The 17,025-nt window shown below is 37.8% G+C and overlaps 1 protein-coding gene across 23 annotated transcripts in view; it reads right to left on the reverse strand.

Annotated features, from left to right (window-relative positions):
• Dlg1 (discs large MAGUK scaffold protein 1) overlaps positions 1 to 17,025 on the reverse strand; it is a 192,978-nt gene that overhangs the window by 79,918 nt on the left and 96,035 nt on the right. For 12 of the 23 annotated variants that reach the window (XM_075967214.1, XM_075967197.1, XM_075967188.1 and 9 more), the window contains 2 exons: positions 15,485 to 15,583; positions 2,000 to 2,053 (listed from right to left, as the gene is read on the reverse strand). In XM_075967214.1, the coding sequence (XP_075823329.1) occupies positions 2,000 to 2,053; positions 15,485 to 15,583 (153 nt within the window). The remainder of the gene's footprint in view (positions 1 to 1,999; positions 2,054 to 15,484; positions 15,584 to 17,025) is intronic. The other 11 variants (XM_075967258.1, XM_075967250.1, XM_075967240.1 and 8 more) reach the window with 1 other exon arrangement.

The raw sequence follows: 17,025 nt of genomic DNA on the forward strand, positions 1-17,025 counted from the left end.
TTTGTTGTTAAAAAGAAATCTAGAAAATGGAGAATGGTAACAGATCTAAGAGCTGTTAATAAGATGATTCAGCCAATGGGCCCTCTACACTCTAGAATTCCTTTGCCTTCTCTATTACCTAAAGGATGGCCTCTTATAGTTATTGATTTACAAGATTGTTTCTCCCTATACCTTTACAAAAAGGACAGAGAAAATTTTGCCTTTACAGTGCCTACTTGTAATAATTCTCAGCCTGCTAAGAGATATTAATGGAATATTCTCCTACAGCATTTATTTCCTTTATGATACTGTAACTTTCTGTTAGATTTTATGGTCTACTTGCTAAAAGAGTTTAAAATAAAAATAATCACTGATTATATGCTTAAAAAACATACTTCAAGAAAAATAACTAGAGAAAGCGTGCCAAGTATTCATATTAATAAAAGCACAAATTTCTGGACTAGAGAGATGATTCAGTAGGTATATACTTGCTGCCAAGGCTGACGGCCCGTTGTTCAACTGCCTGGACCCTTATAGTAGAAGGGATAAAATGACTCTTCTAATTCTGCAAACTGTCTTCTGTTTTCCATGTATGCATACATCCATCCCACTCCTGCCTCCCCACCAAAGATATAAATGTTAGAAACAGTCTCTAAAATGCAAAGTTCAAGTATTCACTATCACCATGAGAGATAACACTGAAGAAAGGAAGACTTTTGAAGTGATGAACAGCTCTTTTGGGTTGGCCATCAAGTCTTTTTCAAAAACCTCCAAATATACCATACCAATATTTATACAAATACAGAGAGAACAGTCTGAAAATTAACTATGGATTTTTTAAAAATGGGTAAAAGGATTTCTTAAGTTTATAAAAATGGCACACTATTAAAAACGAGCCCAACTGAAAGATTAGTACTACTTCTATTTAATGCATAGGTTCCAAATAAGCTATTTGCCTCCAAAGCCATTTTTCTTTCAAATGAAAGTATTAAATTATACTATTGCTCTGGCTATTTAAGAAAGTAAGTTTAGAGAAAAAACTAATCAATTTAAAATTAGAGTTAAAACTAATTATATATATAATCTATCTTATTAAAAACAATCATGTAATTAAAATTCTAAAATTACTATGATAAGCATTACTTATAATACAATATATATACTACAATAGCTACACAAAACTATTGTGAGTTGGGCTAGAGAGATGGCTCAGCAGTTAACATCACTGGCTGGCTGTTGGGTGGTGGTGGTGGTGCACGCCTTTAATCCTGGCACTTAGGAGGCAGAGACAGGCAGATCTCTGTGAGTTCGAGGCCAGCTGGGTATATAGAGCTAGTTCTATATACCCAGGACAGGTAGAGCTGTTACACAGAGAAACCCTGTCTCAGCCCACTCTCCTCCAATGATCACTGACTACCTTTCCAGAAGCCCTTAGCTTCATTTCCCATGGAGGCCTCCCACAGAGGCAACTATTTGTAATTCTAGCCCCACGGGGATCTGGCACCCTCTGGCCTCCACCAGCACTGTACACATACGGTGCAGAGCCATGCATCCAGTCAAATACTCATACACATGAAATTAAAATAAACATAAGCCATCCTCTAAATTATTCAGTATGTAAAAACATTTAGTGAAAGTTATTAATAAACTCAAAATTAAAACATAAATTTTTAATTTTACCATTTCTGCTTTGTGTAAACCTAAAACAGGTAGTATTGTTTCATTTACTATAGTAACTCAACCAAAACAAGATAGTATGGCTTTATTTACTACCAATTATAGATATTCTGTATACTAGTAGAAATAATTTTTTTTTTCAGATGGGCTCTAATGTAGCCCAGGCTAGCCTTACACTCACTATGCAACTCAGGCTGTCCTTGCACTCCTACTTATCCAAAGGCCAGAACTACAAGTGTGTACCATCATCATCAGGTTTGCAGTGGCAGAAAGTCTTGAGTATATCAACTTCAACAACAAAAAAGGCAAAATTAGTTCAATCTGGTGATGGGATAGAACTTACATAAGTTGGTGTCTCCAAGCTGTCTGTGTTGACCAGCACTGGAGGAGGGTTTGCCTGTAAAGAAAGAGTTGTAAGGTGTTAGTGTAACAAAGAAACGAACAAGTTACATTACCATGCTCCAAATACTAAAGGCTTAACACTGACTGACTGTTAATTGGTTTGTTTTTTAAGGCAGGATATTGTTCTTTAGTCCAGTTTCAGCTTGAACTTGTGATACTTCTGATGCAATCTCACAGGCACTGGATTTCACTGGCTTTCTATTTCTCAAGTTACTGTTTTAGTTGAGCCTTCTACATGTAAAAAGACACATTCAAGTGAGATACATTAAGCAGTACAGCCAAGTGAGGGAAAATGAGATATGAACATTTCTAACTAGGTTTTCTTTTGAGAAATAAGATGGTATTATTCAGTTTCCCCTTCTCTATTTTCTTGAATGTGTCTGTACACGTTGCATGAGTGACAGATGTGTGAACACATGCATGTGGAGGCCTGAAGCTAATGTCTGGAGTCGTCCTCCACTGCTATCCCACCTCATTCTCATGTTCTCACTGTGCTCACTGCTGTGGCCTGTCTACAGCTACCTAGCCTGCTCTAGGGATTCTTCCTCCACATCTCCTTCTCTGCCTATGAAATTCAGAGGGCCCGAATTACGGGTAGGATGTACACCCACCACAATTTTCATGGGCTCTGGGGATCTGAACTCTGTTCCCAGTCTTGCATGGCATGTACTTTCAAACAAACAACAACTGTCCTTTAAACAGACTTTCAGAGAGATGCTTACATGCTAATATTAATTCCCTAAAGAATTACACAGCAGCCAGGTGGTGATGGCTAACACCAGCATTTGGAAGACAGAGGCAGCGGGATCTCTGAGTTCAAGGCCAGGGCAGTCAGGGCTACAGAGAAACCCTGATTTTGGAAAAAAATGAAACTACATAGCAAAGTTGTATTGAAGCAATATATAGCACAAAACAGTTTTCTTCTAAATAAATAAATTGGCTTTTTATTTCTGCACTTAAATTTAAATTTTTGTTGTTTTGAGGCAATGTTGAACAGTATAGCCCACGGGTAGATTTCTTTATGTAGCCCTGGCTGGCCTCAAACTCAAAGCAATGCTCTTGCCTCAGCCTTCCAAATGCTAGAATTACAAGTATAAACCACCATGCCCAACTTTGTAGGTTACTTTAAAATGTGAATATTTGAGCCAGTGAGGAGACACATGCTTGCAATTCCTCCACAAGGCTGAGGTGGAGAATCTCAAGCTCAAGAGCAGCCTGAGATAAAAACAGCATCCGAATGATACACTATTGTCAGTCAACTACTTATGAGCATATATTATATAATAAAATAAATAAGTACAACAGTTTCAAATTGGACTACACGTATAAGAATAGTTCAAAATAAATTGGTAGTATTTCATTATCTACAAAGATGATGTGAACTCCTACATGTTCAACCCTATATAAGTTATCTATCTTTGACGATTTAGTGACATTAAACATGATAAAGATTCTACCTGTAAACTATTACTAAGCAAAACTTAGAGACATTTGAGATTTTACAGACAGTTGAAATGACTCACTTCTCAGTGGCATAATGAGATTACTGACCATTTTTACCATACTCATATAGAGCTTCACTGGGTTCTGTCTAAGGATTTTAGAGAAGAAAGAATAGGCATTTTAAAGTTAAAGAAGAAATTATGTTCTTCAACCACTATGGAAAGAAAGCCACCTGATTCCCTCTACTTATCTGTATCAATCATGCAATGGGTAGGTTTTTAAGGAAACCTAATTCCCATAATTTTTTATAATTATTACAATGTTACCTGTCAGCAACAATTCATCATCATTCTGGATGCTTTTTTATTCTAATAATTTATAAATATTGAAACATGTACATACAACAACAAAATCTTATATTTACTGAAAACAAACAATGCAGAATAAGTTGTCTATAGATAAAGGCAAAATTTAGAGTACCATATCTGAAGGGAAATCTCAAGAAACATGAAACTGGAAGAAAAAAACATGAATATTTGTACCAAGAATTAATTACAAATTTAAATCAACTAGCACGTGGTAGATAAATCTATCATGACATTAGAAACCCTATTGATTTAAAATACGTCATGACATAACAGAGAGTCAGAGATCTTGGAACACTCAGTGCTAAATGGGGTATTTCCATCAAATCTCTCCCTTGGGGCTCAGAGATTCTGACAGAAGATGAGGCAGAAAGAGATGAGCCAGAGGGATGGAGGATACCATGAAAACAAAGCCCTCTAGATCAGCATGAGCAAAGCTCATATGAACTCACAGGGCCTGAAGTGTCTGCAAACCAGGTCCTCTGTGTATACATTATGGCTTCCAGTTTAGTGTTTTTATGGGGTATCTGAGTAAGTGGATGAATGGGTCTGATCCTTCTGCCAATCTTAGGCTCTTTTCCTTTTTTTTTTTTTGACCAGCTCTATGAATTTGTTTTATCATATTATATTTTATTTTTAAACACATAATTATAAAAAAAGTCATAAAAGGTCATTTGAAATAAGAGCTTACAGACATAAAGTTTAAGTGGCAAAATGGTCTGATTACTTCAAGTTCAGGCACCTAAAGTAATGGTAAAATATCTAAGTAATAGCAGTAGGAAGGAAATGAAAACATTTATGGGTACATAAATTATTTACCCACTTAAAATTTTCTATCAAGATAAAACATGGTATTTGTTGAAATAGTATTTTATATTTTTCCAATTTATAGTAACGGGAATGAAGGGAGGAAAACAATGCATGACCTGAAGATATATACACACTACAGACAGATACAGTATCACAGCACCAGCACTACCAGCAAAGATAAAGGGAAGGGCGCTTCTGACCGAAGGCAGAAAATGTAGCTATAGAAAATAAACTAGTTTTTCAAGTTGCACTAAATACCTAAAATAAATTTCACACTTTCTTCTGAGTGCTTGTTGCTTCCTTGTAAGCAAGGTCTCTCATTCCACATTACCTTTTATCCTGTTAAGTTTTTCAAGGTTGTATGTTGGCCAAGGTAGTCCCTGTTTTCTGTTTTCTTATTATTTTAGGTGGGAAAAGAAAAACTCACTTCCTATATCTCACTTCAAAAGACACTTTCTGTCAAGACCCGGTCCAAGATCTCTATCTCACAGTTATTTTGTCATATTTGCCTATAGTAACCTCAATGAATATTCAAACTCTTTACCCAAGAGAGGACTGTATGAGGGTCCGGAAGTAATATAAAGGAAATATAAACAGTAGGACATTACATACATGCTTATCTATTATTATTTATTAACACACATAGCACTATATGTTTCAACTTGGAAGAGAAAACCCTGTAAATCATTTAGCAGCTAGGGAAAAGGGTAGTACAATGGCAAAGATATTCTAGAAAAAGGAACTGACAAGTCAGGAATGAATTGGACCATTTAACAGTAACAGTTAAAGAAAAGTTCATTCTACTGATCTATTTCATCATCAATAAAGTATCTGGTAGTGACGGCTGCTATACTAAATAACAAAAATTTACAGAACTAATTAATAACAGTGATGATGATAATATATAGTTAAGAGAAATTATAAAGTGAATAAAATTAAGTCCAAGTATTAACAACTAGAGGATCTAGGTAAAAGTATGAAACATCTTTGTACACTTTGCAACTTTATAAACCTGAAGTTATTTGAAAATACAAATCGATATAATAACAAAAATCTAGAAAGCAAGAGAATAAAGGAACTTCAGTCAAGTGCCAGTATACAATTACCAAAAAATTAATCCAGATAACTGCATACATGCTATTTTATTTAAGATTACCCATAAAAAAAATAACTGGTCAGATAATACTACTGGTCCAATAATTTAAGACTCAATACTCTGTTGTATTGCAAACTGGAAAGGCTCTCATTCAATAAAGAAATAAACGGCCAACTTTCCTCCTCTACAGTCCTAGGTTCTGGCAGGAAGTCAATTATAGTATTATTATATACGTAAGTCCCCCTGATCCACAGTGGATATCTCTCAAGATGTTGCACAGGTAGTTGAAACACTGGATAGTAATAATGTAGTGTGTGTGTGTATATACATACCTACGAAGGTTTAATTTCTAAACCAGTCACCGAAATAAATGAATAGTAATTAGAAACAAAATAAAACAAGTATAATCCTATCTTGTAATAAAAGTTATTTAAATTTATGAGTCAATGGCTTCTAGAATTTTCTACTTAGTATTTTTTTGACCATATTTGAGTGTAAATGGAACTGCAGAAAGCCAAATCTCAGATGAGGAAGGATATTAATATGTATGATTGGAACAATTACAAAAAAAAAGAATGAAACCAACTTATTTTGTGTGAAGAGTGTGTCTGAGTACCAAGAGACATCCCCTCCCCCCTAAAGTACACCACAAATATGGAAGGGGGAAGAGAAAAAAGACTGGGAGAGGAGAGGAGAGTGAGGGAGAGCAACAGAGAGGGAGGAAACACATTCTAGAACATCCAAGAGTGCACTAGGGCAAAAGCATTCTGTCCAAGCTTTAATCGTAGAATAGTGTTTCAAGCTGACATAAATAAGTCTAAAGCACCGACTCTACAGTAGAAACACGCCTCTGGATTATAAAGCTAGAATCATAAAGATGAATGGCTGTATCCCTAGAGAAATAATCATATTATCATACACTTGAATTTCATGTGGGGAAAAATGGAGCTCTGAAAGATCGAGGAATTTCTTCCACTATCACATGTCTAGAAATGAGTGTGACAAAATGGTGGTGGGTTTAGATCAGACTATTAAGTTCATGATGTTTTATTAATTTTAGGTAGTTATTCAATGTATCTTGCCCTGCACCATTTGTAGTCAGCTTAAATGAAGTTCAGATGATATGATCAATATAAAATATTGTAAAATATAAAAGCATTCCACAAAAAAGAAAGACAATATAAGGTGTCTTTGTTATTTGTGGTTTTCTGATCTGTCTAGGACTTATTATGTAAACCAGGCTGGCTCTGAACTCACGGGGATCCGCCTACCTCTGCCTCCCCAGTGTTAGTATTAAAGGAATGCACCACTGTGTCTGTTTGACAGTCTTAAAAAATCATCCATCTACTATCTTTCTTTCTTTGGGCATTATTTGCCTGACCCTCAGACTTACTGGGAAATGTGGTGGTGTAATCTCTCCCTTACAGATAAAGGGAGTATAACAGTCAGAAAGTGTAACCTGTTTGTGTTACAAGGATAGGACTAAACTCTGAATCTTTTACCTTCTGTTTCTGTGCTGAAAAGTTTTATGTCAATACAACAAAAAATAAAGTCATCCGAGAAGAAGGAACAGCAGTTAAGAAAAATGCCTCCTTTAGATGGGGCTGTAGGAAAGTCCATATGGCATTTTCTTTATTAGTGATTGATAGGGGTATGGATAGGGACTCCCTGGGCTAGTGGTCCTGGGTTCTATAAGAATACAGGGACATACATGGATCTAATTTACATGGGAAGTAGAAAAAGACAAGACCTCCTGAATAAACCAGGAGCAAAGGGATCATGGGAGAGGGTAGAAACAGAGGGAGGAGGAAGGGAGGGAAGCAAAGAAAAATATATAACGCAATAAAAACCATTTAAAAATGGACAATAAAAAAGAACACAGAATGAGAAAGCCATAGGCAGCAAGTCAGTAAGCAGCATCCCTCCACAGCCTCTGCATCAGCTCCCACCTCCAGGTTCCTGCCCTGACTTCTTTCAGTGATGGACCATGATGTGGATGTATAAGCCAAACAAACCCTTTCCTTCCCAACTTGCCTTTAGTTATGGTGTTTTATCACAGTAACAGTAGCCCTGACTTCTATTTCTTTAAATACTGATTCCTCTAAAAATAAAGTACCATTTAAAAGGGCAAGCCTGACTTACACATTCTTTTAAAGATTTATTTTTTATTATTACATTTTTAAAGTATCTAGAATTTTTTCATATGTTATATTTTGATCATATTCTTTCCCCTCCCCAAGTTCTTTTCCCAGATCCTCCCACCTCACAACCTATCCAAATTCATGTTTTTACTCTCTCCCCAAACAAAACAGAACAGAATAAAAAGCCAACAGCCCCAGAAAACAAAATAAAGACCCCTCCTAAAAAAACAAAAACAAAAACCACTAAACAAAAACAATAAAAATCAGTGGAGACCATTTTGTGTTAGTCAACTACTCCTGAGCATGGGACCTACCCCTGAGTGTGGTTAATATACCCAGTGTCACTACATTGGGGAAAACTGATTTTCTCTCTCCCAGCAGGTAACAACTGCAAACAGCTTTGTGGTGAGGGCTGGGAGTCCATGCCTACTTTCCTTTCTCTCTGCTGGAATTTTGTCTGGCTTGAATGTGCATGATGCCAGTCTCTGAATTGTATGTGCACCAGCCCTATTCTGTCTAGAAGACTGTCATGAGCCACTTATCACTTCTAGCTTTAAAATTTTTCTGCCCCCTTTTTAGCATTGATTCCCGAGCCTCAACCTCCATTTAGAGCTGAGTGCTTCATGGTCTCCCACTGCACATTGTCCAGTTGTGGATCTCTGTGCTAAATCCCATCTGCAAGAAGAAACCTCTCTGATGAAGGTTAAACAATGAAGATGTAATTTAATTTTAAGGTGTGTGTGTTTGTGAATCAGGTGCCTGTAGAGGCCAGAAGGGAGTGTCAAATCCCTTAGAGCTGAAATTAATGTCATCTGACCTCAGTGCTGGGAACTGAACTTGGGTCTTCTATAAAAGAAATACCTGCTTTTAATTGTTGAGTCACCTTTTCTGCCCAAGTTACACATTCCTTAAAAGAATATGTTTTAGAATTTATCTGGAAACAATATTTGAGTTCTATCAATTTTACAATAAACATAATGGGGATAATACTTATTTTGAAAAATGAGCTTTTCTCATAGCATGTATCACTGTCATCTAGGACATCAGTGGTGGTTATTCCTTTTCTTATATGTGTAGTTTCATTGAATTTTTTTGTGTTTTGAGACATAGTTTCTATGTAGGTTTCGTTGTTCTATGTAGGACCATGCTGGCCATGAACTCACAAAGATCCATCTGCCTCTGCCTCCTCAGTGCTGGGATTCAAAGTGTGAGCCAGCAGCACTCTCACAGACTTTTAAATTTATTCATTTTGATGGAGGAAGGTCATTGGTTAAAAAAATAAAGAAACTGCTTGGCTGGCCCTCATAGGTTAAAACATAAGTGGGAGGAGTAAACAGAACAGAATGCTGGGAGGAAGAGGAAGGGATCTCAGACTCGACAGCTCTCCTCTCGGGAGCAGACTCCTCAGAGAGGCCATGCTCTGCTCCCAGGCGGACACACGCGATGAAGCTCCGACCCAGGATGGACGTAGGCTAGAATCTTCCTGGTAAGGGCACCTAGCGGTGCTATGAAGATGATTAGAAATGGGCTAAATTAATATGTGAGAATTAGCCTAGAAGAGGCTAGATAGAAATGGGCCAAACAGTGTTTAAAAGAATACAGTGTCCATGTAATTATTTTGGGGCATTGATGTGGGAGTGTCATATATCAATCTGTTGATTTCATTGGCTAAGCAATAAAGAAACTGCTAGGCCCATTGGATAGGCCCACCCTTAGGTGGGTGGAGAAAACAGAACAGAAGGCTGGGAGGAAGAGGAAGTGAGGTCAGACTCCGCAGCTCTCCGGAGCAGACGCTTTGGAGAGACGCCATGCTACCTGCTCCAGGGAAGACGCACACCATGCCCCAGCTCCGACCCAGGATGGACTTAGGCTAGAATCTTCCTGGTAAGCGCACCTAGGGGCGCTACACAGATGATTAGAAATGGGCTAAATTAATATGTGAGAGTTAGCCTAGAAGAGGCTAGATAGAGCTAAGGGCCAAGCAGTGTTTAAATGAATACAGTGTCTGTGTAATTATTTCGGGGCATAAGCTAGCCGGGCAGGGCAGGTGGCTGGGGTGTTTGGGGACGCAGCCCTGCCGCCGCCCCATATTACTACAAATGACGCCCAGACGTGTGGCTAACTGAGTCCACAGAAAGCCTGAGAAAGCTTGGAAAAGAATAGAGTAAAGCATGTTTCTTGTGACAATTTCTCTGGTCTACTCTGCTTGCCAGAGGCAAGCAAGCGCCTCATCTAAGAGAGGCTTCCTGACTCAGCTTTAGCTGCAAAACCCTGCGGCTCATTAAGAGGTCCTGCCACAAAACACTTAAACAGTGTTGATGAAAAGCTGAACACATGCTTTTCGGTTTTCAGCCGTAGCAGGAAAAAAGCTGTGCCGTTTAAAAATGCCGGCTTTCTAGGCCATCCTGCCAGGGCAAACTCTGACTGTTTGAGGCAGGAGGGCCAGCTACCGAGAGAGGACTTGAGTGTCTGTTGTAGCTCGCTGGCTGGCAGGGACCTTGCAGCCAGTACCTCAACCAGGAGGCTGGAAAGCTAAGGAATGGGCTACATCTAGCTGGCAAAGCCACGCCTTTAGTCCTACTGAGATTGCTTGGTGAATTAAAGACTCATGTGGTCAGAAGAAGAGAGATATACAGTAAAGAGAGATTCAAAGACAGAGAAAATTTCTGAATGGTTTAAAGTGTGTTAAAAATATATGCAGACTAAAAGTTAAAATTCTTAAAGTAAACCTCTGTGACTTCAAGGTGTGGTAGCACACGCCTTTAATCCCAGTGCCTAGAAGGCAGAGACGAACAGATCTCTGTGAGTTCAAGGTGTAGTAGCAAACACCTTTAATCCCAATGCCTGGGAGGCAGAGACAGGCGGATCTCTGAGAGTTCAAAGACAGCCTGATCTACAGGGTTATTCCAGGTCAAAGATATACGCTCAAAAAGCAAAAAGTTAACCTAGGAATGTCACAGCTTAGATTCTTAAGCGCCTAGTGATTTAAAGGCGCAAATCAAAAGTGCTCCTGGATAGTAAAAGATTGCAGATTCACAATAGGACAGATTCAGACTACTAAATGAGTCACACTGTTGGATGAATGTATGTAGGCTTGGGAGAGAGAAGAAAAAGAATAAGAAAATAAAGTTAATGGTTTAAAAAATAAAAAGGTAAAGTCTTTAAAGAGACAGAGTACAGATAGTTATAGATATAAATAAAAATAAGCTGCGTAAAAATGAAAAATTCACAGAGAGTCTGGATTATGTACATTGTGTTTTCTTTAAAATTTTTGACTGTGAAGGAGCAAATTACAGAGAGACATTTCATTATATGGGCTGCCAAGTGGAACCAGAATGGATATCATGAGGGTATGACTTTGAAATTCAGATCTAAGGACATGATGCTTTGGAAAGGAGTTTCTTATTTTGTTTTCACAGAGGATGAGACCCTGTTCATTTCTTCAATTCCGATTTGGTATGATGGACCACGTCCTCCTGAAGGGTTGCTGTGAACATCTTCAGAAAATTGCTTTGCTCAACTGCCAACTGAGATGAAACTAGCACACAGGTTATACCAAGAAAGACCTAATTAACGACGCCCCCATTCAGCAGGAAGCAGTTTGGAGAGAAAAAACTGCGCCCATGTTCCCAAATATGGTTTATAAACGTTCTTTTACATTTAAAGGGGGAAATGATATAGGTATGAATAATTTGCATTGGTATGGATTTTAAGGTCAACTTTGTTATATGTATATGCATATTTCTGCTATTGATTAAGATATTGTGATTGTGTAGTTCACTTAAAATGTAATATATATAGCTTGTTAATAGAAAATCATCAGTCTGTAGTCATGTTAGTTAAGATTTTCTAGATGTGCATAGATATATCTTAGATAGGCATTCTTCATATCTTTCAAAGATTATAGAATATGGCATTTTAAATGTTTTAATAACTTTGGACTTTTCATGACAATGAGACACTCTGCTCCTGGCAGCACCAATCTACTTCAAGAGGAAGATGGGCATCGAAGAGGCTCGTTATGGAGTTTGATAGCCATTTGGGCAAGAAACTGCTCTTGCCTGGACTATTGCATAAACTGGACACAGAGAACCCACAGAGAGAGGACTACTGAACTTGCCTAAGGTGAGATGATCTTTCGGGGTTCCTGATTCATGAAAGAGTCTGCGAGACATTCTGCAGGACACAACAGATAGTGACTGAACTGACTTTGAATTTTCCTGCTTTATGGAAATGTCTGCTGAATACCATGGGCCTGAAGGCTGAAGATGGATGCCCCAACGGTACAGAGGAACTTTGGGTGACTGTCCAGGCAGCGAGATGTCTCTGTCATTTCTAGAGTTTTAAAAGTTGCTTTTTTCTTGTTTGCTTAGGTCATATTGTATCTGTCTGGAGTCTTTGATGGAGTTAAGAATAGTTAGTTATAGTTGTAGTTTTCCTTAGTTATGATAAAGATTATTGTAATTTTTACTTGATAACTGTTTTGTTATATGTAATTTTGCTATGTTAAGGTTAAAGCCTTCCTTTTTTTGTTTAAACAGAAAAAGGGGAAGTGATGTGGGAGTGTCATATATCAATCTGTTGATTTCATTGGCTAAGCAATAAAGAAACTGCTAGGCCCATTGGATAGGCCCACCCTTAGGTGGGTGGAGAAAACAGAACAGAAGGCTGGGAGGAAGAGGAAGTGAGGTCAGACTCCGCAGCTCTCCGGAGCAGACGCTTTGGAGAGACGCCATGCTACCTGCTCCAGGGAAGACGCACACCATGCCCCAGCTCCGACCCAGGATGGACTTAGGCTAGAATCTTCCTGGTAAGCGCACCTAGGGGCGCTACACAGATGATTAGAAATGGGCTAAATTAATATGTGAGAGTTAGCCTAGAAGAGGCTAGATAGAGCTAAGGGCCAAGCAGTGTTTAAATGAATACAGTGTCTGTGTAATTATTTCGGGGCATAAGCTAGCCGGGCAGGGCAGGTGGCTGGGGTGTTTGGGGACGCAGCCCTGCCGCCGCCCCATATTACTACAGGGCATAAGCTAGCTGTGTAGGCAGCAGGGGTGCTGGGGACGCAGCCCTGCTGCTCCTTATTACTACATCATTTGTTCTCTCTCTCTCTCTCTCTCTCTCTCTCCCTCCCTCCCTCCCTCCCTCCCTCCCTCCCTCCCTCCTTCCTTCCCTCCCTCCCTCCCTCCCTCCTTCCCTCCCTCTCAAAAAAAAAATTAGGCAGATAATATAAGGGGTCTATGTGCAAAGGTGCTGTGCAGGTAGCACCTATTCTCTCTAGCTGGAAAATGAAGTCAGGACTCAGAGCCATAGCTCTTATCTTAGTTAGGCTTCTAATCACTGCAGAACCTCTCAAGTCAAAACTACCACTACTCTAGTAATGCAGATTAGAAAACAGACTTCATCACTATGAAGTAAACTAACCAGTTACACAGCAGTGAGTGGTGGGAATGAGTTGAAAACAACTCATACTGACTTATAAACTTTTATTTTTTTAACTCCAAGGCTATAAACTATGAACATTTCAACAATTTACTAGCAGAGTGCTAACTTAGGGACATTGAGTTAAATCAAAGAAACCTGAAGGAGGCAAGCTCCCAGTTGAAAACAGAGACTGTACAAAATTTCAAAACTATTTTACCAAGAAAAGTAGAAGGAATGGGCTGGAGAGATGGCTCAGAGGTTAAGAGCACAGGCTGATCTTCCAGAGGTCCTGAGTTCAATTCCCAGTAACCAAATGGCTCACAACCATTTGTCATAAGATCTGGTGCCCTCTTCTGGCCTGCTGGCATACATGCAGGCAGAACATTGCATACATAATAATAAAAATAATTCTTAAAAAAAAGGAGCAAGTGAAATAAGCTTTCAAATCTTCTATGGAAAAATGTTATACCACTAGATATGTAAAAACACATTCATCTTTACCATGTTATAGCAACTTTAAATTGTTGATTGCTCACTCTTCACAATATAAAAATAATGTATATCTAGATTTACATATTCAGTTCATGATGGCTTCATAATGACTGAATTCTTAACAATTTCCACAAAAGGTAAGGACCTGGAAATTGCAACATTAGTATAACTCAGTCATTACAATCCGTTTGGTTCACTATACTACTGAAGGTTTCTCCTAGAATCTCAGTACAGCTACTTTGATTTTTAGTTTTTAGCCTAAGGGAAGCACTAAAATGTGAGTAACCATAATTGTTCTCATTTCCCTCTCAAAAGGGGCTTGTCTAAAGCTGCAATTATATTCTTACACACACAACATTCAGCTACCTAGATTTATGTCACTGATCAATTTCAGCAAATATACCTATGAACATATTAAGTCATATTATGAGTGATACTGGAAACTCTCAAACAAAAGATCATTAACTATACTTACTATTAATTTGACTGAATTAACTGTGTTGCAAGGGCAATAAAATGTCAACAAATTACTCCTTCCAATGAATAAGATTCTAAAAATAAAAAAATTATCAAATTCGCTGACATTTGTCTACAATTTTATTTTTTCTTACTGTTCCATAAACTAAAAAAATAGTGTGTCGGGCAGTGGTAGCACATGCCTTTAATCCCAGTGCTTGGGAGGCAGAGGCAGGTGGATCTCTGTGAATTCAAGGCCAGCTTGGTCTACAAAGCCAGTTCTAAAACAGCCAGGGCTAGACAGAGGAAACCCTGTATCGAAAAACCAAACCAAACCAAACCAAACCAACAACAAAAAAAAAAAAAAAAAAAGAAAGAAAGAAAAAGAAAGGAAAACGTAGGTTTTCTTTTTTTTTTAAAGATTTATTTATTTATTATGTATACAACATTCTGCCTCGATGTATGCCCGCACACCAGAGGAGGGCGCCAGATCTCAGTACAGATGGTTGTGAGCCACCATGTGGTTGCTGGGAATTGAACTCAGGACCTCTGGAAGAGCAGCCAGTGCTCTTAACCTCTGAGCCATCTCTCCAGCCCCCGAAAAAGTAGGTTTTATTTTGGAGCAGTACTGACATAAGTTATGAAGACAGAGCATTATGTCATACATATACTCCACAACCCTCAGGAAGTGGCAGCAGGAGGACTAGAACAAGGTCAACAAGGACTACACAAGGCCCTGTCTCTAGAACAGGAGCTTTCATGTAATTGAGATACAATCTACCTCAATAAATGCAGATCATGGGATTTAAACAAACAACAAAAGGATGAATACTTCCAAAGACAAACCTGCATGAGAAACAGTGCCATAGCAAAGAATAGATCTGGCAAAAGAGCAGGACCACTAAATCCATAAATCAGACAAGTTTATAAAAACAAAAATATAACTTACTTTGAACATAGTAACAAGCACAAAGGCATGTTAATAAATCTCCAAAAGTTTAATATGATTAGCTCAGAATGCACTCCATTTTTGTACCAAATAAAATAGCTAATGTTGAAGTTATCTTAAATCCCAATGGAAGCAAAAGCAAATTAATATACCTAATGAAAAAAAAATACTTCAACAGTTTTAAAAGAATACAAATAAAACATTGAAAGCAAATTAAATGTTTATAAATAAAAAAGAAACCAATAAAAACCTGTAGTGCGGTGGGCAGGACGACAGTACTCTCAGCAGGGACTGGCAGGGCAGGGGTCACAGGGACAGTGGGAGAGGAGGGACAAACAGCTTCTGTAGGCTAAAATCATCAATGACAAAAAATCAGGAAAAAAAATCAAATAAAAGAGAAACAAACAGAAAGTTGTACCATAAAGGTAAATATATTTCTCCATATATTAATAAGTGGGAAAATTATTAAGGTATTACTTTAGTTGGTTAAGTAATGAAACTGTCTATGACTACTTCAGTAATAATTATGACATCAATTTATAATGTCAGTGTCTATGGTTAAGAAGACCTGTTCTTTAGAATGTATCAATAAACACAATCAATCATGCACTATTTTATGACATGCTTGTTTTATAGACAAGTTGCAAAAAACTTTTTTGCATCCAGACAGTATCTGTTTATTTTTCCTTTTTCACATTAAAATAAAAATTATTTAGCCTACCATGCAAATAATGTTTATAAATCAACAGGACAAAGATTTTTAAAAATCTCTAAACAGAATACATATCATTTAAAGTAAATCCATATTATTAAGAATATGCTATCTAGAACAATAAATAACCTACCTAACTGGATCCTTATGTGCCAGACAGACTCTGGCAAAAGCGAGGGAAAAAGTACAGAAGCGTTTCAGCAATTTAAACCAATACACTTTAATATTCATGCTTAATTACTGCCTGGCTTGATCATTTTCAAAAATAGTATATAATATGCATAGAAAGTATATTTTCTAACAAAATTAACTCAAAATACAAATTAACTCAAACAAATGAAATATAATATAAGATAATCTTCAAAATCAAGCAGATAGGAAGACAATGGATACTAATAGACTTAAAGCAAGAAGAAAAATTAAGATGAAGCTACTTTGCTTGTAATCGATAAAAACAAAATTATATTAATAACTGTAATTTATCAAATCAATCAAGATTCACAAAAATGTATAAAACCAGGTTGAGGCGGGGAATAGTAAATTCAAGGCCAGCCTGAACTCACAATATGTATTATTACATAATACTACTGTCTCAAAACCAAAACCAGTCAACCAAAAACCTAAATGTAGATTTGAATAGAAGCTTTTACAATGATTAACAAGTGTGTTATGAGAACATGAAGACTGGTCATTAGGGAAATGCAAATCAAAGTTATAACGAATTGGTACTTTATACATTGATGGAGGAAGGTCATTGGTTAATAAAGAAACGCTTGGCCTGATAGGTTAGAACATAGGTGGGTGGAGTAAACAGAACAGAATGCTGGGAGGAAGAGGAAGTGAGGCAGACGCCATGAAGCAAGCTGCCAGGTCAGACATGCTGAATCTTTCCCGGTAAGACTGGTGCTACACAGATTATTAAATATGGGTTAGGCAAGATAAGTCACCACCTTGTGGTGCTACACACATTAATAGAAATGGGCAAAGCAGTGTTTATATGAATACAGTTTGTGTGTTGTTATTTTGGGGCATAAACTAGCCAGGCGGGCCAGGAGCTGGGCGGCAGGAACGCAGCCCGC

The sequence above is a fragment of the Microtus pennsylvanicus genome, chromosome 1 (assembly GCF_037038515.1).
Source record: "Microtus pennsylvanicus isolate mMicPen1 chromosome 1, mMicPen1.hap1, whole genome shotgun sequence".
In the NCBI taxonomy this organism is placed as follows: Eukaryota; Metazoa; Chordata; class Mammalia; order Rodentia; family Cricetidae; genus Microtus; species Microtus pennsylvanicus.